The 26,142-nt window shown below is 41.9% G+C and overlaps 1 protein-coding gene across 2 annotated transcripts in view; it reads left to right on the top strand.

Moving 5' to 3' along the window:
* The window catches only part of BICRAL (BICRA like chromatin remodeling complex associated protein), a 102,355-nt gene that overhangs the window by 51,192 nt on the left and 25,021 nt on the right, over positions 1-26,142 (top strand). For both annotated transcript variants that reach the window (XM_077485706.1, XM_077485707.1), the window contains exons 2-8: positions 5,045-5,183; positions 5,474-5,519; positions 10,720-10,768; positions 15,117-15,185; positions 19,531-21,150; positions 23,166-23,256; positions 25,899-25,957. In XM_077485706.1, coding sequence (XP_077341832.1) covers positions 5,479-5,519; positions 10,720-10,768; positions 15,117-15,185; positions 19,531-21,150; positions 23,166-23,256; positions 25,899-25,957 — 1,929 coding nt within the window. In that variant the 5' untranslated portion in view covers positions 5,045-5,183; positions 5,474-5,478. The remainder of the gene's footprint in view (positions 1-5,044; positions 5,184-5,473; positions 5,520-10,719; positions 10,769-15,116; positions 15,186-19,530; positions 21,151-23,165; positions 23,257-25,898; positions 25,958-26,142) is intronic.

Here is a 26,142-nt window from a genome sequence, read left to right on the forward strand (position 1 = left end):
GGTTCGGGTGGGCAGATAAACTGATCAAAGATGGCCACTAAGTTCATTTGTTCGGAGCACTGCGAACATGTTTGATCCAAACCCAAAACTCATATCTAGTGGTCACCCCTGTAAGGTTATATTTATATGTATTTTTTTTATAAAGGAACATGCTAGGTTATGCTTTCATTAGGAAATGGAATGTTTGTGGCCTCTGCATGCAGAAGCCCCTGGGAATCAAAACAGTGCGACCACCAGAATGTGACCATCTCTCTTACAGAGCAACATTACAGTGTATCTTAACAGTGAGAGACAAAATGATTTCTGGCTCCCAGGTGTCTTCTATACAGGTAACGAGCTGAGATTAGGAGCATTCTCTTAAAGCGAGTGCTCCAAATCTCAGCTTGTTACCTGTTCAAAAGACACCTGTCCACAGAAGCAATCAATCAATCAGATTCCAATCTCTCCACCATGACCAAGACCAAAAAGCTGTCCAAGGATGTCAGGGACAAGATTGTAGACCTACACAAGGCTGGAATGGGCTACAAGACCATCGCCAAGCAGCTTGGTGAGAGGGTGACAACAGTGATTATTAGTCAGTTCCCCCCAGCATCAGTAAGTGCCAGATTGTCCGCCTCACTATTGCAGTCCCATAAGCCCCTGTACACACAGTCGGACATTCCGATGGAAAATGTCCGATCGGAGCGTGTTGTTGGATAATCTGAACGTGTGTGGGCTCCATCGGACGTTTTGCGTCGGAATGTCCGACCAACAAAAATTGAGAGCTGGATATAAAATTTTCCGACAACATGATCCGATAGGACTTTGTCTGATCGTTTGTAGAGAATTCCGATCGGACAAAGTGCCACGCATGCTCAGATCAAATTACGAGACCAAAGCTATTGGCTACTAGGCTGAACGTAGCCCTGTTGTAACAAATGAATGTCATCACGTTCCAAACGATCGGATTTTCCGACAACTCTATCCGACCGTGTGTATGCAGCACCAGTTTCAGACAAAATCCGTCAGAAAAAAGCCAACGGATTTTGTGGTCGAAATGTCCGACCGTGTGTACAAGGGCTCTGTGAAGAAATCTGATTTATTTTTTACATTTTTTTTGGATATGTTTTGTAGCAGAAAGGAGATTTTTTTTATTTTCAAAATGTTATATTGCAAAAAATAAAAAACCCAGATGTGATCAAATACCAACAAAAGCTCTATTTTTTGTGAAAAATAATAATATAAAATTGTTTGCGTACAGTATTACATGACCGCGCAATTGTCGGTTAAAGTAGCTCAGTGCTAAACTGCAAAAAATGGCCTGGTCATGAATGGGGTAAAATCTTCCAGTGGTTAATACAGGAAGATTATTTTGCATCTCATTCCTGTTGCTGATAAAATTGATTGCTTTGGTATAGGCAAACCAAGCCAGCACCAAGATGCGATTTTGGCTTGTGGAGCCTGATCTCACCTTAAGCAGCATTTGGAATATTTGGCATTGTAGTAATAAGTACTCACTAACATTTCCAGCTTTCCAGTTGCAAAATGTAAAAAAAAAAAATGCAGAAGACAATATTTACCTACTAGATGTCCTCAGTCTTCCTTGTTGAATTAGCACCAGTGCCATTAAACCCAATTCTTCTTAGCCTAAGATATTGTGGTCCACTGTTTTTCTCTTGAATTCAATAAAGCTTAGAAAACTACACAGCATTATAATTATGCAGCTTTAGTAAACAAGAATGTTGTGTTAACAAATTATTTACAGTTACTGGAATTCAAGACATATAGGAGTTGTTTTACTAGAGACAAATAGACTATGCACTTTGCAAAGTGCAGTTGCTCCAGATCTTAGTAAATATGGTTAGGCTTCACTTTGCAAAAAGTACCCAATTCCGTGCAAGGGAAAACAGCATTTTGCTTGCACATGATTGGATAATGGAAGTCAGCAGAGCTTCTGCTCATTTACTAATCTCTGGAGCAATTGCACTTGCAGAGTACGTAGTCTATTTGCCTTTAATAAATCAACCCCATGGATTGCTACAAATCTCCATACATACACATATCCACACACTACCTATCCTTTCCTAGCAAATGCACCAGTCTGTATGCCACAGGAATACAGTAAAACACACTTAGCTTCCATTATAGCTGGTCTACGATCACCATAGCAAACAGGACTCCAGACATTTCATTGCATTGTGCAGGAAAATAGGTTCTTGACTGTTTTCTCTCTCTTGTAGTGTGGCTTCTAGAGTTGCCTCTAACCTGATTTCAACTTGTGTAGCTGGCCTTTTATCTTGGAAGTTTTGGTAGCCATTCCCAAATGGGCGTAGCACTTTTACAGTAAATCGAGTTCCTACATCACTTTCAATGAGGAACACATTTCTGTCTACAAACTCCAGACTGCAGCATAGTACTATTAATGTCATAGCTCAAGTATTTCAAAAGGTCAGGCTATTGTTGAATTTTTTTGCAAGTACAAGAAATTAAGCTTAGGTCCAGTGTTTGACAAGAGCTTCTTTACATCAATGGATTAGCTAAAAATTAGTACTTTCCTAGAATATAGTTCATATATTGGTAAAGTTGATCCAGGTAATATCCAAGTTGATCCAAGTATTATCCGATTATCAGGAAGGAATTTTTTTCCCCGCTGGGGAAAATTAAATAATGCGTTACTGGGTTTTTTTTTTTTTGCCTTGCTCTGGATCAATTGTGGGTATAGGATTTGTGTATATAACACTGAATGTATTTTTTTCCCTTTTATTGGTTGAAATAGATGGACTTGTGTCTTTTATAATATATATATTTATATATATGGAAGGGAATGCAGTTCCGGCACCTCCATTACTGAATGTAGGTAATGGCAAAGGGAGCTGGGATGTGCTGGAGGGTCTATTGTGGCTGGCTGCTGGGGGGATCTATTGTTGCTGGAGGAAATCTATTTCTGTGTGATGGTCTATTGTTGCTGGGGGGACTTATGTTGCTGGGGGTCAACTGTTGCCAGGTAAAAGATCTACTGTTGAGGGAGGAGTGTATTGAGGCTGGCTTTTTAGGGGTCCATTGTTGCTTGGGTGGTATTTTGTTGCAGGGGATAATTTTTTGTGGGAAGGGGTGGTGTATTGTTGCTGGGGGGGTCGATTTTATTGCTCGTTACCGATAACAAATTCCATATGAATTACATTGCACCACAAATTGATACCTGACTCTATATTCTATAAAAGGAATAGTACTGGGAGGTGGGTAGGGGATGGAAACAAGGGACGATGCTCAGGGGTGGGTAGGGGTCAGAGGCAAGAAGTGACTCAGAACAGAGAGTTCCTGCACCTATTCTCTGATAAAATAAGCCGTGTGTGTGTGTGTGCGCGTGCGTGCGTGTATATATATATATATATATATATATATATATATATATATATATATATACACATATACATATACACACACACACACACACACACACACAGTTGTGCTCATAAGTTTACATACCCTGGCAGCATTTATGACTTGGCCATTTTTCAGAGAATATGAATAACATGGTTATGTATGGATGAAGCTTTTTATTATCAATCAACTGTGTTTACTCTTTTTAAATCATAATGACAACAGAAACTACCCAAATGACCCTGATCAAGTCTTGTTGTGGTCTGATAACATGCATACAAGTTGACACAAAGGAGTTTGAATGGCTATTATAGGTAACCATCCTCACCTGTGATCTGTTTGCTTGTAATTAGTGTGTGTGTGTGTGTGTGTAGAAGGTCAGTGCGTTTCTGGACTCCTGACAGACCCTTGCATCTTTCATCCACTGCTGCACTGACTTTTCTGGATTCAGAGTCATGGGGAAAGCAAAAGAATTGTCAAAGGATCTGTGGGAAAAGGTAGTTGAACTATATAAAACAAGAAAGGGATACAAAAAGATATCCAAGGAATTGAGCATGCCAATCAGCAGTGTTCAAACTCCAATCAAGAAGTGTGAAATGAGGGGTTCTGTTGAAACCAAACCAGGGTCAGGTAGACCAACTAAAACTTCAGCCACAACTGCCAGGAAAATTGTTCGGGATGCAAAGAAAATCCACAAATAACTTCAAGTGAAATACAGGACTCTCTGAAAACATGTGTGGCTGTTTCAAGATGCACAATAAGGAGGCACTTGAAGAAATATGGACTGCATGGTCAAGTCACCAGAAGAAAACCATTACTATGCAAATTCCACAAAGTATCCCGCTTACAATACTCCAAACAGCACAGAGACCAGCCTTAAAACTTTCTGGCACAAAGTAATTTGGGGTGATGAGACCAAAATTTAGCTTTTTGGCCACAACCATTTGGAGAGGAGTCCACAAGGCCTATGATGAAAGGTACACCATTCCTACTGTGAAACATGGAGGTGGGTCACTGATGTTTTGGGAATGTGTGAGCTACAAAGGCAAAGGAAATGGGACGTACTTAGACATTCAAACATGACAATGATCCAAAACACAAGGCCAAGTCGACCTGTTATTGGCTACAGCAGAATAAAGTGAAGTTTCTGGAGTGGCCATCTCAGTCTCCTGACCTCAATATCATTGAGCCACTCTGGGGAGATCTCAAACATGTAGTCCATGCAAGACAGCCCAAGAATTTACAAGAACTGGAGGCTTTTTTCTAAGAGGAATTGGCAGCTTTACCATCTGAGAAGATAAAGCGCCTCATCCACAAAAACCACAAAAGACTTCAAGCTGTCATTGATATTAAAGGGGGCAATTACACGGTATTAAGAACTGGGGTGTGTAAACGTTTGATCAGGGTCATTTGGGTAGTTTCTGTTGTCATTATGATTTAAAAAGTAAACACATAGCACATAAATGGCTTCGACCAAACAGTAACCATGAGTGAAATAAAAGTTTTTGTGTTATCATTAATATTCTCTGAAACATGGCCAAAAAATCGTAAATTCTGCTAGGGTATGTAAACTTATGAGCACAACTGTGGGGGGGGGGGGGGGGATCAGGAAATTGATAAAAAACTAGACTTTCACTTAAAAAAATAAAATAAAAAATTCTTAACTTTTCCTTTTTTGTTACAGGTTTCTTGACATGCAAGTCAATATTTTAAAAGGGCAGAGGAGTCTTTATTTGTTACAATGATTGTGCTGACTTCATTTTCAAATGGAGTCTCTTATGATTGGCATGTGGAAAAGCTGTGCTAAAGCTTTGGAATACAAGGTACTTTCTGCAATTAATGAAGTAAAACATTTTTGTCTTTATTTATTTTACTAATTAAGCTGTCCAATGGAGATTCTTCTGACCAGTGCTTAAGGATTTGCAGACGCCTGAGCTGTTTCTGACATAATTGTTTGTTACACGTTGCATTTTACTATTCACATTGTTAGAACATCTGCCAAGATTGTAAAGAAGTTTACATTTGAACATAATTGTCTTCGTCCAGTTTTATAAGAGAACGAATTTTGCCATAAATATGCATGCATTAAAGGAAAGTGCATTTTTTTATGTAGCTGACATGGACGATGATGATGACGCTGGGCTTCTCGATTTTATTGGGTAAGTGTACTGTTTACTATGTGCATATCATTGTTGTAATCTAGCTCTACATGTCAGTTTACTATTAGGTTTTGCAGTTACCTGAGAGAAATTAATTCTGTTAATAACATAAAATCAATGTTTATCACCAAAATACTTAGTTAACCACTTCAGCCCCGGAAGGATTTACCACCTTATTGACCAGGCCATTTTTTGCGATACGGCACTACGTTACTTTAACTGACAATTGCGTGGATGTGCGACACTATACCAAAATAAATTATGTACTTTTTTTCCTCACAAATAGAGCTTTCTTTTGGTGATATTTGATAACCTCTGCGGTTTTTATTTTTTGCGCTATAAACAAAAAAAAGACCGACAATTTTGAAAGCAAAACAATATTTTTTACTTTTTGTTATAATACATATCCAATAAGAAAAACATAAAAAAAACTATTAACTATATAAATGTATTCATCAGTTTAGGCCAATATGTATTCTTCTATATATTTTTGTAAAAAAAAATCCCAATAAGTGTATATTGATTGGTTTGCGCAAAAGTTATAGTGTCTACAAAATAGGGGATAGGTTTATGGCATTTTTATTCATTTTTTTTTTTTTTTTTACTAGTAATGGCAGTGATCAGAGGTTTTTAGCAGGACTGTGACATCGTGGCTGACAGATCAGACACTTTTAACACTTTTTTGGGACCAGTGACATTATTACAGTGATCAGAGCTTAAAATATGCACAGATCATTGTATAAATGACACTGGCAGGGAAGGGGTAAACACTAGGGGCGATCAAGGGGTTAAGTGTGTCCTAGGGAGATTCTTTCTAACTGTGGGGGGAGTGGAGTGACTGGGAGTACAGAGAGATCGCTGTTCCTGATCACTAGGAACAGACGATCACACTGTACTCCCTTGTCAGAACTGGGATCTGCTTTGTTTATATTGGCAGACCCCGTTCTGCCTCTTTGAGAAGCTATCGCGGGTGGCCGGCAGACATCGCGGTCGCTTTACACGCGCATCGCCTCCTCTGCCGTGCAGTGGGTGCACACGCACCTGCAGTGTCTCAGAATAGGGCCGCCCTGCCGCACTATATATGCGGTGGGCGGTCCTCCACCCTAACACTAAAATCCCTGCATCTACAGTCATCCACAATCTAACACTAACCTATCTAGTCCTGTAAAGAAGAAATCAATATACATACCTTTTTTTAAGCTGATCCAAAACAACGATCCAAATGTTTTTCTTCCACTGTGTGCAGAAACTTCCACCTTACAGTGTTGTAACGTTGCCACATGTGTTTTTCAACACCTCCAAATGCACAAAATAAAACTAAAAGCCTCTTACCAAATACTGTGGACCATTAAGGGTTAAAGGGTTAGTAGCACATTATAACAAAATGCCTCCGATGGTACTCAGGGCTGGAATCGCATCCAGCCTGGGCCAATGTTACTGGCTATCAACAAAGGGATAATAGGTGAAGACCATAGTGAAGTATTTTACCCTCTTTCCACCAGCTGCTTGCATATATGCGGCCTCTCAGCAGATGGGATTTAATGCATCAGCTTTTAACAAAACTGTGCTGAGAGCGCATGCTCTGCGCGATCACAGCACAGTCACCAGCGGGGACCGTAAAGCTCCCAATGCATACTTGCAATCGGGAGCTTTCCGATCATGTGACCGCTGTGACAGTCAATCACAGCCATCACATAACCCGAATGCCGGCTTCAGTGGCGTAACTAGAACCTTCAGGGCCCCGATGCAGGAAACCTTGGAGGGCCCCCCCCCCCCCCCCCGACCTCCGGACAGGGCTCTTTTCTCAGAGCCTGATGGTGGAACACCAGGGCCCAGTCCCAAGTGGGTGGCCGCATATAAAGGAACCGATTTAAAAAACATCAATTAAAGCCACTGTGCCCATCAAACGCCACCACTGTACCATCAAATGTCACCACTGTGCCCATCAAACTCTGCCGCTGTGCCCATCAAACTCTGCCGCTGTGCCCATCAAACTCTGCCGCTGTGCCCATCAAACTCTGCCGCTGTGCCCATCATCAAATGCCACCGCTGTGCCCATCAAATGCTGCCAGTGTACCCAACAAATGCCGCCACTGTGCACATCAAATGCTGTTGGTGTGCCCATCAAATGCTGCCACTGTGAATCCCCACCACCCGCTCGCTGTCTGCCCGCCACTTACCCTGTCTGGGTGGGGCAGCGGGTAACGGCCATGAGCGGGGTCCTCCATGCATCTCCTGCCATCCTCATCTCCTGTCCTCTCCTCCTGATAGGCGTCCAATAGGTGCGCCTATCGTTTCAGCCAATCAGGTGATGGGTAACAGACCCGCACACCTGATTGGTGGAGAGGCGGTTCAGTGTTAGGAAAGTGAATATTAATTCACTTTTCTAACACACCTGGGTAGACTGTGAGCGTCAAGCATGGCGCTCGCAGTTCACCTATTTTGAAGCCTATTAGAGACCATGGCTCTAATCAGGTGCTGCAAAAACACCCCCTGCCACTGTAATTCCGGCGCCCGACACCCCAAAAGGGACCAGACACCTAAATATGGGGGTGGCAGCGGTGGCCATGGATAGATTCATGCTATGCTATGCATGAATCTATCCATTGGTCATAGAGGGTGTGGCTGGAGAGAGGGGGTGGCACCTGTGCACCCTTTTGGATGCACCGCCACTGATAAACACATGCATATTCACATACATACATATGCATACATGCACACTCACATACATGCGCACACACACACACATGCATACATACACATACATATATGAACACACACATACATGCTTACACACACACACACATGCATGCTCACACACACACACATACATGCATGCTCACACACATGCATGCTCACACACACACACATACATGCATGCTCACACACACGCATGCTCACACACACACACACATACAAGCATGCTCACACACACACACACATGCATGCTCACACACACACACATACAAGCATGCTCACACACACACATACATGCATGCTCACACACGCACATACAAGCATGCTCACACACGCACATACAAGCATGCTCACACACATACATACAAGCATGCTTACTCACACGCACATATATACAAGCATGCTCACACACACACGCACATACAAGCATGCTCACACACACACGCACATACAAGCATGGTCACACACATACAAGCATGCTCACACACGCACATACAAGCATGCTCACACACACATACATACAAGCATGCTCACACACACACATACAAGCATGCTCTCACACACACACACACACACATACAAGCATGCTCTCACACGCACATACAAGCATGCTCACACGCACATACATACAAGCATGCTCACACACACACATACAAGCATGCTCTCACACACACACACACACACACATACAAGCATGCTCTCTCACACACACACACACACATACAAGCATGCTCACACACACACATATAAACACAAATGCAGTAGCTAGTCTTATAAAAATAAAACGGCAGACATTTACAGTACCTTGGTTCTTCCTGCCGGGTACTGCACTGTAGGGGGAGACAAAGAGCACACACTTTACCCTAATGTGAGGAGCTCCCGAACACAGAGCCGATTTCAGTTCGGCTGATGATAGAGGAGCTCCTCTCAGCCTCCCCTCCTACGGAAGATTACAGGGGGCCTGAGGGCCCCCTGCAGCAACGGGCCCGGTCGCCATGGCGATCTTGGCGACCCCTATAATTCCGCCACTGGCCGGCTTCCTGGCATCTAGTAGGGGTTAAAAGTAACTTTTTAAAATATAGTACACACTTACAGGTCAAATCCTTATAGCCACATAAAGCAGTATCTGCGGACATTCAAAACAGGCAGTTCCTCATACCAGACTCTCACTGTACGTGATGAAGTCACATGGCCGCATACAGCGCGTTTCGCTCTACTCAGAATGTACACACAGCTGAAGAAGGAAACACCCTTCACCCACCACGTATCTTCTTTATTTATTCTGCATATCAATGAGAGAAAGACAGTCTAAAAGTGAGCAGCTTTTGCTAGTTCTTCATATTGCAAATGCTCCAAATTAAAAGTGTCAAGCATTCCCCTTTTATTAAACACTGCTAGCTTGAATCTTCAAGCAGCTTCTTTTATGTTGATTTCCTACCTGTACATTGCCGTAACATGTACGGCAATGTACATTAAAGCCTAGTACACACAGGCCAAATGTGGGCTGGTATCAGCCAGTTCAATAGAAACCATAATTCAAATAGAAGGGATGCATCACTGCAATCCGGGTGCCGCAGCTCTGGTGTCCTCCCATCCACCAAAAAACATTATAGTCAATGTAAAAAGACAGCTGGCAACTCCATAAACCTCAAATATTTTTATTTTGCCATACCAGTGAGTACAAAGACAATGGCAGACACATTTCGGCAATGAGCCTTGTTCACAGCAATGCTTATTGCCGAAACGCGTCTGACACGGTCTTTGTACTCACTGTATGGCAAAATAAAAATATCTGAGATTTATGGAGTTGCCAGCTGTCTTTTTCCTTTGATCTCAATAGAAACCAGCCGACATTTGGCCTGTGTATATGGCAGTTGGTCCTACAGAAGCCAAAAAAAGCCTGCGGACTGGCCCCCAATCAGCACTCTCAGCCATTGGCTGAGAGCGCTGACTGGAGTCTTCTGGCGGGGAGCTATACCCCTGTCAGAACAAAAAAGCTGCAGCAGGGGAGATTGCTGTACTAACGTCAGATTGTTAGTACATCGGCTCCAACCTGTCAGGTTTTTTTTTTCTTTCAAACCAGCGGTTGAAAAAAAACTAGTGGGGTGTACAAGGCTTTATGGACAAAATACCACACCTTAAAGCAAATGCGGTCATGCACCACAATTGATCGCTAAAGTGTGAAGGGACCATCACTGTGAAGGACAACATCTTTACTCCTGAGTTTATGGCTGCATACATTTTACATGGCAGTTTATACATCTTCAAAAATTGCCAGTTCTCATTTGCAGCAGTGGGATTGAGGCTCATTGACACATCAAAAAGAGCTAGGAACTCTAGAAAGATCATTTAGCTATTCATGTCCTCAAAAGTTCTAAGAAGCTGGTGGACAATTCAGCCCATCAGCATCCCACCATAACTGAAAAATTACAGTTAATTCTTCATATAAATGATTGTATTTTTAAATATGTGCAAATCTTTATTTTCTTTTATTTTTTTTAAGGGACGCTCAGGCATTGAATTATTATCTACATGGATCAGGAGATAAATCTGTAAGTTTTTTGCTGTGCATGACAAATTAAAACAAATGAACTTTACTGTAGAGTATCTTTACTTTTACATCTGTTGGCTGTTGTGTGTGTGTTTTTCTTGTGCCTGAAATATTCTATTTGATTTTTGTTAGGTTTGATTTTGATCCCAAACATTACTAGGTAAAGAGGCAAAGGGCAGGAGTTAACACACAAAAAAAAAACGGATCCTGTTCCTTTAAAGCGTGTCATATGACACAGTGCTTGTCCTGTGTCATTTGGCCCCCCGTAACACCTAAAAAAAACCTGGCTGATCCTGTCAGTTTCTCCCCTCCCCTCTTTAAACTGACCACAATGTATAATGGATTGGCTGCAGAGCCCTGACACCGTGGTTAGTTTATGTGCCTCCATCATCAGCAGCCTGTTATCTGCTCTCCTCTCTGCTCCTGTGTCCTCCTCCCCTTCCCCTCTCTGTCTGTGTGTGAGCCGCCCCTCCACCCTCCTGCTGTTTTCATAACACTAACCTGTATACACCATCAGCACTGCCTCCTATTGCAGTGTCCCCCTCTGTGAATGATTTATAAATATAAATGCTGTAAATACCTAATTTAAGAGCCGAGATTGCGATTACATGACCAGCCAGCTCTCTCCTCCTCCCCTCCAGGCTGACAGCAGGGGAATCTCAGCCCCGCCCACTGCATCTCTCACAGGAGGAAAGGAGAAAGCTGGCCAGTCATGTGATCGCAATCTCAGCTGTGAAATTAGGTATTTGCAGCATTTATTTTTATAAATCACGTACAGAGGGGGATACTACAACAGGAGGCAGTGCTGATGGTGTATACAGGTAAGAGTGGCTTAACAACCACTTTAAAGGTGATAGTGATGCGCTTGGTTAAATCCTTTGCTTAGATTTTGAGTTATTTAAATATCTCTGTGATCTGAAAAAGGCTAGACTAATGCATGGTTCGAATTTCGAAAGAATTTTCCTTCGAAAATCGTATCTAAGAATTTTCATACGAATTTCGCACCATAGTGGGCTGCAGCAACAGTCGATTTTCGTGTGGAAATCAAATTTGAGGAATTGGACATGTTGGAAATTTTTTGAAAAACGAATGATTTTCTAATCAATGATGGGAGAATCGTGCGAGAAATGTAATAAGAAAAGAAAATTTACGGAGAGAAAAGAAGATTCCCGGCCATGAAAATTCTTTTCTGTAGCAACATGAGGTGAAATTGAAGGCTTGGTTGGCCGAATTTCGAAAATCAATGGTGGCACCATCGGATCGCAAAAAAAACAACAACTTTCTGTTTTGAAAAGAAAATTTGTTCGAAATTCGACCATAAGTGTGTGCTTCATGCTTTCCATGTTCTGTGGCATAGGTGGACAACTACAAGTCCCATCAAGCCTCTGCCTCTAAAAGTAACTGTCAGTCTTACCATCATGCCTCTGAGAATCATGCTTGTAATTGTCAGTCTTGCTATGCCTCATGAGACATGTAGTTCCACAACACCTGGAGGGCTGCAGTTTCCCACCCCTGTGCTATGGCATATAAGCTCACCTTAATTAACCTGCCTGGCAGTATTCCCCAGTCTGGCTCGGGGTGGAATTTCAGTACCAAGTGCGGCAACCCTGAGCCAGACTCGGGATCGCATTGCAGGATACAGGGAGACTTACCTTGTCCCCTGGATCCAGCGATGTCCCCCCGCTGTGTTTGCGAGCCGTCCTCCGCTCGATTCACACAGTGCCCGAGTGCCGCCGAGCTCCGTTTCCTGCGACGTTACGACGCACGGGAGCGGAGATCGGTGCCAAATTCAAAAAAGTAAAAACACAAAAAACATACAGTATACTGTAATCTGTAAGATTACAGTATACTGTAATCTGTAAGATTACAGTACTGTATAAAAAAAATACACACCCCCTTTGTCCCTAGTGGTCTGCCCAGTGCCCTGTATGCACTTTTATATTATAAAAACTGTTTTTTTTTCTGCCTGGAATTTGGAGATTGTCCATAGTAACCTAAAAGTGTCCCTTTATGTCAAAAGTGATTTTAGACCAGCTAGAAAACAGCGATAATAAATTAGAATCACTTGCAGAATTGAGTGATAGCGATTTGTGTGGAGATCCGTCATCAAACACTAAATCTAATGACAGCGACAATTCTGCAAATGAGCAAATTTCAGTGTTTTGGGATTATTGAATAATTTTTATTATTATTTGTTATCATTATTTATAGTTATTTATAATATTATAAACTTTATCATACCCGGGATGTTTGCTAGACTCTGGTTTGAACAGATTTAAGAGAGTTATTCCTAAGAATTACAGGCCTACAATATAAAACGCCAAATTTCCATGCAAAATAATTGTACCGCTTTCAGCACCTAAAATCAGAAATAATCTTACCGCCAGGGAGGTTAAAGTGACTGTGGAGCAATTCATCCTCAACATTCACAGCAGAAGCATTGAGGTTTTTCAGGTTGTTCTTTTAGCAGCTCAACTGAGCAGGTGGGTCACTGCTGGGAAGAAAGGAGGAGCAGGGAGAGCTGAGCCTCTTAAACCAGGGCTGTGACGGCTATGAATGCAGCCCAATACAAAATCTTAAACTTACGTAAAAAATTTTTTTTTGTAAAATGCATTTACATTTAGCAAACACATGAGACCGATGAAAAATGTGACAGTGCCTCTTTACTGGACTTTTATTTAGACATGTGTAGAATGAAAAAAATTGTTTTGTTTCCATTCGATTCGTTATCTACATAAATTTGTTTAGTTAAATTAGTTTAATCTGTTTAATTCGTTTCAGAATTAATTTTGTTTATACGTATTCAAATTATTCAAATTTTGGAATTAGAAACTGGATCGAGTCGAAAAGTTTTCGAATCAATTTAAATAGTTTTTGAATTTGAATAGTTTTCTAATTTCCAAACAGAATAAAATAGAATAGAAAATAAAGGAACAGAATATAAAAAAAATAATAGGATAGAAAAATAAAAACGATTCTTATTCAAATTTAAAAACTATTCGAAAAGTATTCAAAAATGAATTGAAAACTATTTGAATTTGAATTTCCTTTGAATTTTGTTTTTGTTATTTCGGATTCGCTTAAATTCGGAACTATTTTAATTCGGAAGTTTGGATACATCCGAATTTCCAAAAACCGAAAATTCATCCAAATTTCAATTCGTAACGAAACGAACTGCACATGTCTACTTTTATATGTTTTATCTTGCCAATGAAAAATCTTCCACTCTTCATAATCACGCCTTCTTCATGTCATCAGTTTTCGACAGCACCTATATTTGTGAGTAACTATATTCAAGGATGAACACACACGGCAAAATTAGAACCAAAATATCTGATGAGTACAGAATTCATTGAGAATTACTACTACATCCATCCAAGTTCCACGTCAGCTGTATATTCTTGGTATTGTTATCCAATGTATAAAACTATCCAAACTTGGACTATCTCCATCCCAGATTAGAATAATATCATCAATAAACCTTCTATAGCAGACAAGGTCAGGGGGGTAATTTTTAAAAACTGCCTCTTCCTCCCATTGCGCCATAAATTAATTGGCCACACTGGGAGAAAAACGGGCTCCCATCGCAACCCCTTTTGTCTGAAGGTAGAATTGCTGATCATACCAGAAATAGTTTCTAGATAAACAGAAACTAAGACCTTTTAGAAGGAACTTTTTATGATTCCTAGGGAAATCAGAGGTGGATAAGGCCCATTGTACTGAGGACAATGCGTCCTTGTGCCCAATAATGGTGTACAATGAGCTAACATTGGCAGTGACAAGAATACTGGACGATGTGCAACTGACCGATTAAAGAACCTGTATTTCACATTAATGCATTCTATGAAAGGTGAAAAACCTCCTGTGATGCAGCTGCCCCCCAGAGCCCCCACGATCTCTTTCCAGTGACGGGGACGAACACAGCAGCTCCAGCTGGTGATTCAGGTCCTGATTGGATAGATTTATAGCAGCGCAGCCATTGGCTCCCGCTGCTGTCAATCAAATGCAATGATGCAGGATCCGGGGACTGGGCTGAGTCCTGCTGTCTGTGTCAATGGACGCAGCAGCAGGAGGCGGGAGGGCGCACGCACGAGTTCCCAGAGAGAGAGCGGCTCTCCAACAGGGCACTCGAGAAGAGGAGGAGCCGGGAACGCCGGTGAGGGACCCCAAATGAGGAGGATCGGGGCCACTCTGTGTAAAACCAACTGCACAGAGGAGGTAAGTATGATATATTTTTTTTTAAACAAACCTTTTTTAAACAAACCTTTACATATCCTTTAACTTTTGAGATGTGAAAAATGTTTTAAATATTTTACCTTAAATTAACTCTTCTTTGTTTTACTTAACAGGATGCTGATGAATTAACGGATGCAGATTTTTCAGCTTCTAATTCAAATTCTATTTTTGCCAATGCTAGTGTAAGTATAAATTAGAAGGTTCTAGGCTTGGACAACAGTGATCAGAAATATAGGAGCTATAAAAAAAAAAATCTATAGTCTTATTTTTTACATCTAATACATCTCTGCAACACATGCACATTTCCCTGTGTTATATTCCTTTAAAACCCCTGCAAGTACAAATACCTTTTGATTTGTCAGAATGGACAAATACTGTCCAGGCCCGCAATGTGCCCCCCCCCCCCCCCAGGCCAAATAGGCCCGAGTGCAGACGCCGCCATTGCAACTAAGGGAAACCGGCAGTGGAAGCTTCAGACTTCACAGCCAGTTTCCCTTCTGCGCATGCGCGAGTTGTGCAGCATTTCTGAATGGCCCCCTCATCTTCTGGGACACACACAGTAGTCCCAGATAAGAATGTCAGAGAGTCAGTTCACAGCCACTCACATACTGCCAGGGCATGCACACCCAGTCAGGCTCCATTTACACTTGTACAACTCCAAAGTTGCACCGACTTTGGAGTGCAACTTTTATGCAACTTTGGGTTTGTGTGACTTGGATACATCTTTGGTTTTCGCCAGTGATAATGGACAACTGTTGCAGGACTGTTGCATTGTATAACATTCAGGTACAGCTTTCATGCAACTTTTGAGGGGTAACATTGAAGTTCCTTTAAGTTGCATAAAAGTCAGACCAAAGACGTGCATGAACTACTTTGTAGTCGCTGCAACTTTAAGTCACACATATATGAATAGGTATCGTTGGAAAACATGGGTAATGCCTTGTCATGGCACTTTGGTGTCCAAAGTGGCATGACAAGTCGCACAAATGTAAATGGAGCCTTAAACACAAACAGAGCAGATAGACAGAGAACACACCAAGTCACAGCACACAGACAGTCCACACACTTTTAGGGCAGTTCACATCTGGACGCAATGGTGGCTGGTGGGTTCTTTTTTGGTGGGGGGGACGCAAACAAACAACCCCCCCGGCAGCATGGCACAGCACCCCCCCTGCATGTGGCTAAAATGTCTGTTCCTCCAGCTACCTGTCAGATGACTCCTCTTCCGCCAAAGCGCTAGGCATCCAATAGGCTCGCATGATGCTTTGGCCAATTAGGAAACAGGACTCACAGACCTGCCTCCTGACTGGCGGGGAGGAACTTTAGTGTGAGAATAATGGAAATTCATTTGCTATGGTCACACAACTGGGTGGGATGAGGGCGCAATTCTCTGCGCTCCGATTTCACCCTTTTTTGAAGCCTATTAGAGCCTCTGTCTCTAATCCGGTGCTTCAAAGAAACATCCTGCCGCATTGGAATCCATGGTCCGAAGCCCACTGTTATGTAGATCAGGGGGCCGGACGCATGGATAGGGGAGGTGGTGCCCGCGCAACCTCTATGGACAGGCCGACACTGCCTGGACTCGGTGTGGGAAAGGCGTGTTCCCTGTACATTTCCCACACAGCGCTCAGATGCACTGCCTTTGCGATCTGCTGTGTTGCCAATGTAATGTTAATGGAACCCCAAACACAGATCGCAAACACAGTGAATCTGCAGGCACCGAATCGCAAGATATTACAGTACCATGCAGTTTGATGCAGCATTCTGAACATTACTTTTTCTGCATTTCAGTGCGATTTGGAGCCCATACAAATGGATGGGCTGCAAAATTGCACCGCATAGGAACGCGAGGGAATCACATGGGAACGCGGCACACTTTTTGGTGTGATTCCAGTGTCAACCAGCCATACGCACACAGGGCAGAAGCACAGATAAAGCAAATATAGAGTGGACTTAGTCAGTGACAGACATCACATGATGCCTACATAGTGGAATTTCTATTTATGCACCTAACATAGCACATACATTCTTCATGCTTGAAGGGCACTGATGTGTAAATATGGGAGGTATCTCCATTGTATGTCAGCTAGAAGGTGATTAGTGTCTAGAGAACTATGGTGGCTTGAGGATACACAAAGACAATCCTTGGACAAACTTGCATTATTAATCCTTTGCATATACAGTACATATCCACTTGCTTACTGGGCACTTAGGCTGGATTCACACCTATGCATTTTTAGTGCTTTTTGCATTTTGCAGATTTGCACTACAGAACGTGTTCCATAGGAAACCATGTTAAATGACAGTTGCGCGGTCATACAACACCGTACTCAAATTACATTTTTATAATTTGTTTCACACAAATGGAGCTTTCTTTTGGTGGTATTTAATTCACCACATGGGTCTTTATTTTTTGCTTAACAAACAAAAAAAAGACAGAAATAGAAAAAAAAAAAAAAACATTTCATAGTTTGTTATAAAATTCGCTGATGAGGCTGCACTTATGGGCTGCACTGATGGGCTGCACTGATAGGCACAGATCAGGTGACACTGATAGGCATAGATAAGGAGACACTGATAAGCCCCGATAAGATGGCACTGATAATACGGCACTGATGGGCCCTGATGGGTGGCACTGATGAGTGGCACTGATAGATGTCACTGATGGGCACCGATAGGTGGCACTGATGGTCACAGATGGGCACTGGTAGGTGGCACTGATGGGCACTGGTAGGTGGTATTGATAGGCAGCACTGGTGATGAGGTACTGATTGATGACATTTATAGGTGGAACTGTGGGCACTGATAGGTGACACTGTGGGCACTGCTAGATAGCACTGTTGTGTGCTGGTTGTGCACTGGTAGGTAGCACAGGTGGGCACAGAATGATCTGCAGAGGCTCTCCACGATTGGGACTGATGTCCCTCTCACAGCCGCCGGTGATCGCCTTTTTTTTCCCTCCTCACGCAGAATAGCTGATTACCGTCTCTGTTTACATAACACGATCAGCTGTCATTGGCTGACAACTGATCACATGGTAAGGGGTCGGGATTGACCCCTTACTACGATCTGTGATCAGCCAAGTCTCATAAACTCATAGTCTCATAGACTCGCTGATCACAGTGCGCCCTGAAGGGGGCACGCAGGCCGCTCGAGCACAGGAGGACGTCCCGGCAAGTAGGTCCGGGCTGTAGCCGTCATTCAGCTATAGTGCAGATGGGAAGAGGATATGGAACATAAGAAAATTGTTAAGGATATAGCGACATTTAGTTCTCTTAAGTATGGAGGCTCCTCTGGCGAAGTGTATTGAAATGATCCACTTAGGATTTGTCTTTTGCTCCATCGCCCTTAAAGAATTAAAATTTAATTTTTTTTAGAATGACTATTCCTAGAAGCAATACTTTAAATACACTATATTACCAAAAGTATTGGGACGCTTGCCTTTACAAGCACATGAACTTTAATGGCATCCCAGTCTTACTCCGTAGGGTTCAATATTGAGTTGGCCCACCCTTTGCAGCTATAACATCTTCAATTATTTTCGGAAGGCTGTCCACAAGGTTTAGGAGTGTGTCTATGGGAATGTTGGACCATTCTTACAGAAGCGCATTTGTGAGGTCAGGCACTGATGTTGGATGAGAAGGCCTGGCTCGCAGTCTCCATTCTAATTCATCCCAAAGGTGTTCTATCAGGTTGAGGTCAGGACTCAGGCCAGTCAAGTTCTGCCACCCCAAACTCACTCATTCACACTACCTGGCAATAGTATTGGGCCACCCCTCCAAATCATTTGGTGGAGGGGGGATTATGGTGCAGGGCTGTTTTTCAGGTGTTGGGCTTGGCCCCTTAGTTTCAGTGAAGGGAACTCTTAAGGCGTCAGCATACCAAGACATTTCTGGCAATTTCATGCTCCCAACTTTGTGGAAACAGTTTGGGGATGGCCCCTTCCTGTTCCAACATGACTGTGCAACAGTGCACAAATCAAGGTCTATAAAGACATGGATGAGCGAGTTTGGGGTGGAGGAACTTGACTGGCCTGCACAGAGTTCTGACCTCAACCCAATAGAATACCTTGGGATGAATTTTAGTGGAGACTGCGAGCCAGGCCTTTTCATTCAACATCAGTGCCTGACCTCACAAATGCTCTTCTGGAAGAATGGTCAGACATTGGTGAGCTAACTCAATATTGAATCCTATGGACTAAGACTGGGATGCTATTAAGTTCATGTGTGTTTAAAGGCAGTCCCAATACTTTTGGTAATATAGTGTATAAATTCATAATAGGCTGGTTCATAAGCGGGACATTGAAGTGGGGTGTACATTATGAGTTCCTGGTTGCTATGATCAGAATCTGTACTCTTCCCTCTAAACATTTCATTAAAAAAATTGTATTTTTATTTCAACAAGGAATTGGCACATTTGTGTTCATTATGCTTATCTTTAAATGAACCCAAGAAAACATACCTCCTGATGAAAATCTTTCATGTTTTTGCTGCGCTCTATTTGACCCTCCACATGCTTTTTCCTTAGGTTGCTGATGCTAAATCATCTGCTAAAACTGCACACAGCCCAGAGGAAGAAGAATCCAAAGATGGAATGGAATTGTCTACTAACATTCAGTACTTTGAAGGTGATCTTGAACCATCCCCTATGCCAGACCTCACTGAGGACATCCTACAGAAGTCATTGCAGGAGGCCAATATCACAGAACAGATATTGGCAGAAGAGGCTTACTTGGATGCCAGCATAGAATCTGGCCAACAATTTCCTAATGTTCCATTTCACGCTCATTCATCAGCATCGTTTACTCAGGCCAACACTGATCCTAGTTACTCAGGCCAAACATTACATCCCGTAGGAGTGACCCATGTGCCTGTAGTTCCACAACAGTTAGGTGCGTCATTTGCAGGAAACACTGTAGGTGTGCAACATGGTTTTATGCAACATGTTGGAATTATTCCTGGCCAGCAGATGCCAAATAGTGGCCATGGCCGTTCTGGGCAGATCCATGTAATTGGCTCCATTAATAGTCAATCTCCAGTGATGACTATAAATAATCTTGATGGTTCCCAGATTATACTCAAAGGTGGACAACAAGTACCTCCCAATGCTAGTGGGGGACTTGTATTACAAAGACAGACACCAAATGGCAATGCCGTCTTTGGAAGTCCAAACACAAGTCCAGCAGGACAACCGGTTCCATTCAGTAGTAGCAATTTTCAAGCATCTTTACCTGTTCATAATATTATTATTCACAGAGGACCAGCACCAAATTCTAACAAAGCTCACATAAATATTCAGCCTAAGCCAGTACAAGTAGGACAGCAGGTACCTTACAGTGTTAGTCATGTAGGAGTACAACATCATCATGGGCATCAAGGTAACCCGTTCGTCACAGCAGCCCAAAGTTCCTCTATGAGTCAACAAATGCCAGTAAACCAGCAATGTTCTCGTAAACCATCCAGTCAGCAGCCAGGTGGTGGTAGCATTGTCATTCATTCTCCAGTTGGTCAACAACACTGTCATCCAAGCCAATTTATCATTCCCGCTGGCCTTTCCCTAAATAACCATTCAATGCAGCAAATCCAGGCCATTAACCACCAACTCGCACAGACACAGCAATCACATCTGGGTTCTCAACAGGTTCCTGCCGAACACATGATGATGAGCAGAAACTCAACAGGTATGGGTAGGCCTAGTCAGCAGTATCCAGGGCAAATGTTACATAGTCCAGGTACATCTGTGCAAATTGTTCCTGGACAGTCATTTACAAGTTCTGGAGGTCAAGTCATTTTGAACCATGGACCATCCCAAAGTGTAGGAGGGCAAATGGCCCAGCTGTCTCCTACACTGCTGCATTTGTCTCCTGGTCAAAGCACCACCATTCTAGGAAGATCAGGCATCTCATCAGCACCATCTAGTTGCTCAAATATGTCATCTGGAAACCGCTTCACCATTGTAAGTTCTGGAGCAGGACTTCAGCGAACTGGAGTAGGATTTCCACGAGGAACGGACAGTTACATAATGGAGCAGGAACAGAACAGAGCACAAACGGCAATGAATGAAACTCATCTTCAGTCCTCCAGTTCTCAAACCAGCAGCAGTTTAAGTCCCAAAACAGCTTCTCAGCAGGCATTTTCCCATAACCAGGTAAGGCATAGTGAAGCTCTGTTATTATTCTGAGGTGTTTTTAGTTTCAAATATTTTTATAGTGATCCATAAAAAATATGTTAAATTTCTCTTGGATTGGGGTTCATCCCCATTGTAAGATGGATTTCCACCTTCCACAGTCCCCAAGCAAAAAACTGTGTTTGTGTTTGAAATTTTTGGATGACTGCAAATACAATGTTTCTCAAATGGTATGCTATTTTTCGTGTTCAATATTTTTATTATAGAATTTAAGTATACAACAGGTACAAAGATGTGCATACAGAGGCCAAAAATACATGTACATACCGTAGTTTATCTATGATATCAAACAAGTTGAGTATCTGTTGTATCTAAGTAAACATAAGTGTCATAGAGGTCAATAGAGCAGAAAGAGTTGACAGAGAAAGATCCAGCAACAGGGAAGAGTAAAGTAAAGGGGTTGTAAAGCTTTGTTTTTTATTTTCTAAATAGGTTCCTTTAAGCTAGTGCATTGTTGGTTCACTTACCCTTTCCTTCAACTTCCCTTCTAAATGTTTTTTTTTCTTTGTCTGAATTTCTCACTTCCTGTTCCTCCTCAGTAAGCTGTTCTGGCTGACTAAACACCGCCCATATGATGGTGTGAAGTTTACTGAGGAGAAACAGGAAGTGAGAAATTCAGAAAAAGAAGAAAAACATTTAGAAGGGAAATCGAAGGAAAAGGTAAGTGAACCTAGCTTAAAGGAACCTATTTAGAAAATAAAAAACGAACCTTTATAACCCCTTAAGTTAGGTAGGGGAGGAAGAACTATGGTGGTAAAAGGGGTCTGGCCAGGGATAACTCGTAGCAACAGGGCCACAAAGAGATGTGAAAGGAGGCATGTCTATTAAATTTCCAGAAGGTGACGGTCAAAGGCCGCAGGCAGGAAACAAGTAACCCACGGATCCCAAACCTTTTTACATTTTGTACCCTGTAGTTTGGCCATTAGGTTCTCATTGATTGGTATCAATTGCAATCTAGATATTTAGATATCTGTGCCCTTTGCTCTGCTTGATAGTATCCTGAAAATATTGGAATGCCTAAGCCCCCATTGAGTCTGGTCTGGAATATAATATGCTTGGATATTCTCAGTCTGAGATTGAATCATATCAAGTGCATAACCTGGTTTTGAATAATACAAAAGATATGTGGAGGAAGTGGGATTGGTAGCTCCCAATGCAAGTACTGTAGATTAGGTAGGTACCTAATTTTTTCTGCTGCAATGCTGCCCAGCCATGAAAATGTGTATGTTGACCAGGTAGGTAGAAGGAGCTTAGGTAAGAGGTTAGGGTTGTTAGCAGCATAGAGCTTGGAGAAGGAATCCTGTAGGTAATGCCGCAAAATTAGATTGCAAAAGCAGGTGGCTTTGTGGGTACCATCTGTAATTGTCCTCTTCTGTCCTGATAAACATCTGGCATTGGTGGGAAGAGGAACACGTATCTGTTTATGAAAATGTTTCTTTTTTTTGTCCTTGGAAACTTCCAGTAAACATTGGCAATCATTGAAAATTTTTATAAAAAAAGATTTTGCAAAAAAAAACAAAAAAAAACATTGGCAATCATGATTTATCCCTGATTCACACTGCCACGACTCATCATGAGACTTTAAATTCGCACAACAAGTCGCACCCCATTAACGCCAATGGAACCGTTCTAATTGGTCCCAAGTCGCTCCAACTTAGGAAAAGGTTCCTGCACTACATTGGTGCAACTTCAACGCGACTTGCATTGACTCTTGTTAAAGAAGTCGTAGGCCAGCCGCGATGAAGTCGCACAGACATGTCGGATTCAAAGTCCCACAACTTTGAAGCCGTGGCAGTGTGAACTATCTTCTACTGTAATCTTTTGCAGTGTTACACATTCACTTGTCATTTACTGGCAGGTTTATGAGCAGAAATTTGAGGTGAATAAAATTTGCATTTGTAATTTAAATGGCAAGAAATAGTTAAATATAAAGAGATTGAACGTGCATGTTTTCAAGGTTTTTTTGTTTCTTGCAGACTGCAAAAATACTCTCCAATCCCCTCTCTCCAGTTTCATCACTGAAAAACCAGGAGAGACAATGTCATGCACACATTGCTTCACTGACAGGTACCTTTATATGTATATGGTAATATCTTGATGGATAGATAGCAGTGGGTAAGAGGACTGTTCACATTAAAAGTGGAATCTGGAGAAGATATAAAATACATACATTAAAGTGGTTGTAAACCCTTACAACCCAGCTTTGACCTACAGGTAAGCCTAGTTTAAGGCTTACCTGTAGGTCCAAGAAATATCTCCTAAACCTATACGGTTTAGGAGATATTTACCCGAAGACAGCCACCGCTGTCTATGGCGCATGCGCCGTAGACAGCGGCGCGCAGGCGCACTGGGCAGGCCGCAGATCGCCGCGAGTGTCGGCTCCCGTGCGCATGTACGGGAGTGACGTCATCGATGCATAGTAGTCCATTATGCTTTACCTTTGCAGGGAATGAAAGAGGAAGTAAACTCATCAGGGTTTACTTCCTCTTTAAAGGTGCATCCTACAGGGCTATCATTGCTCACGCTTTCCTAACTTCTTTGGTTGTCATGACAAGTAATATGCATGTTTATTACTGGTCAGTGGCTCACTAAATAGTAAAGAAGTGATAAAGATAACAGCCCTGGAGCATGGGCCTATGCACGAAGTTCCTTTATTTCTTTTTCCTGCATGTTTCTTTTTAGAGCTAAAATTCAGGATTGGGAGAGGGAATCTCCACCATTGCCGAAGCCATAGATATAGACATTTATTACACACCCACACACACATATATATATATATATATATATATATATATATATATATTACGTTCAGTTATACAGGAATGTGGCAATGTGGCACACAGCACACCGTCTTTGCATAAGAGGTTTGTTTAATATTGTAGATATACATTATGTATACCAGTAATATTCTAGTAGGGACACAAGCAGAAATAAAAAAACATTAAAATAAATAGGTATTTTATTTGCTGTCGTGTTTGGGGGATTTCTCCTTTTGACATTACCTTCTCAGCCTCACCCTGTGCAGATTCTCCAGCTCGGTGGACAAAAATCTAGGTGGCAGCAGAGTTATGCCCTGTACACAAGGTCAGAAATTCGATCAGAAAATGTCTGATCAGATTGTATTGTCGGAAAATCCAATCAGACTTTTTCTGTCTGCAAAAATTTGAGAGCAGGATCTCAAATTTTCTAACAAAAAAATCCGATCAGACTTTTTCCGATCGTTTGTAGAGAATTCTGATCGGATAAAGTGCCACGCATGCTCAGATCAGATTACGAGACCAAAGCTATTGGCTACTAGCCTAAACGTAGTCCCGTTGTAACGAGCGAACGTCATCACGCTCCGACAACTTTGTCCGACCGTGTGTATGCAACACAAGTTTCGGACAAAATCCGTCAGAAAAAATCAGCCAGATTTTGTGGTCAGAATGTCTGATCATGTGTACAAGGCATTAGAGTTGATATCACTGGGTAGAAGCCAACATATGTTTTAACAGAAACACACACTGACCACAGCAGCTGCTCTTGCATTTAAAAGAAATGTCTGTATCATTCGGTGCCACGCCCAGTCAAGAATGTAACAGAGATTTCAGTATAGTAGCTTTCTACAACTTTAATTTCTAGTTAGAGAATAAGCTAAACAATTTTAAAATCTAATTGTTATGTCTTCACCACAGACATAAGATTTAAATCTGACTCTTTTCACCCCTGACTTGAGCATTTTGGAGGAATGGGGGTGGCACTAATGCAACATGATTTCCCCATTCTCCACACTCAGTTTGGAACTCATCAAACCCATTATTGTCCCACTCCTCAATACATGCATTTGTTAAATATAATGCCTATAACTTTTACTGAACTAGGGCAAGTGAGCTTGAAGTTGATGTAAACCGATTAATGAAATTTGAGCTGGGCACATATATGTGCAGTGTTTTCTTATCTCTCTTGAAAGCACTGTGTCCCGTAACTGTCTCCTGCTTCGTTCTTCTGTTATCAGCCTGATAACTCCTGATGTGCTTTCTCACATATAATAAAAACACATGGAGTTTTTTGTTTGGGAGGATGCTATAAATAGATTTGCAGAGCCCAGAATGATTGAACCAACAGAGCTAAAAGTCCCTACCTATGAGGAGAGGGAGTGTGTGCCTTTCCTCCAATCAGCTGTCTTGGCTGTATGCCCAGGCTTCACTGCAGTGTTCAACAGGAAGAGAGAATCTCCTAACAGGATGTGCACTTTCTAAACAGTATATCAAGCTTCAGACAGCAGATATACATGTAAAACTTATGTAGGGAGATTTGTATCATCTGAGGCTGTTTACTTCACTGGGTATATGTGAGGGTCCACATCCAAATTAAGCATTGACCTGTGTCTACACCCCTCTTTGTTTCCCCCCAAGAGGTTCACCCCTGCCCAGTAACTAGAACATTTAGCATGAGAGTTTAGAATAATCGCATAATGTTAAATTCATTCATTGTAGCTATTGGTATTTTGAATAATTACTCTGCAATTCCTCTATGGAGATGGGAATGTAATAAATGGCACGAAGCTGCAAATGTTTCTCTACTTATTGCAGAGCAAAGGCAGCATGCAAAAAGTAAACATGATTTCTGAACGCCTTCAAAATATTCAACAGGACTGTGAACTAGCTTGACATGTTATAAAATCACTTTAAATATGTGAATGATTTACATTTGTTTTTTGTTTTTTGCAGATCCTAACTCTGGAAGTAAACAAATACAACATCATTTATCACAGCTACAGAATGCTAAGGTAAGATTTCATTTATTGCATGTGAACTTTTTTGTATGTTTTTTAATATATTTTCCAAATATGTAAAGTAAACCTGTGACTAACCTGGGCAGTGCGGATTGAAAGGATGCATCAACAGAGATAACCATCAATGAAAACGGCACAGTAAAGCCGCGTACACACGGGCGGACTGTCTGGCCAACTAA

The sequence above is a fragment of the Lithobates pipiens genome, unplaced genomic scaffold (genome assembly GCF_037356315.1).
Source record: "Lithobates pipiens isolate NorthernLeopardFrog02 unplaced genomic scaffold, aLitPip1_a1.2 Scaffold_18, whole genome shotgun sequence".
Taxonomy (NCBI): domain Eukaryota; kingdom Metazoa; phylum Chordata; class Amphibia; order Anura; family Ranidae; genus Lithobates; species Lithobates pipiens.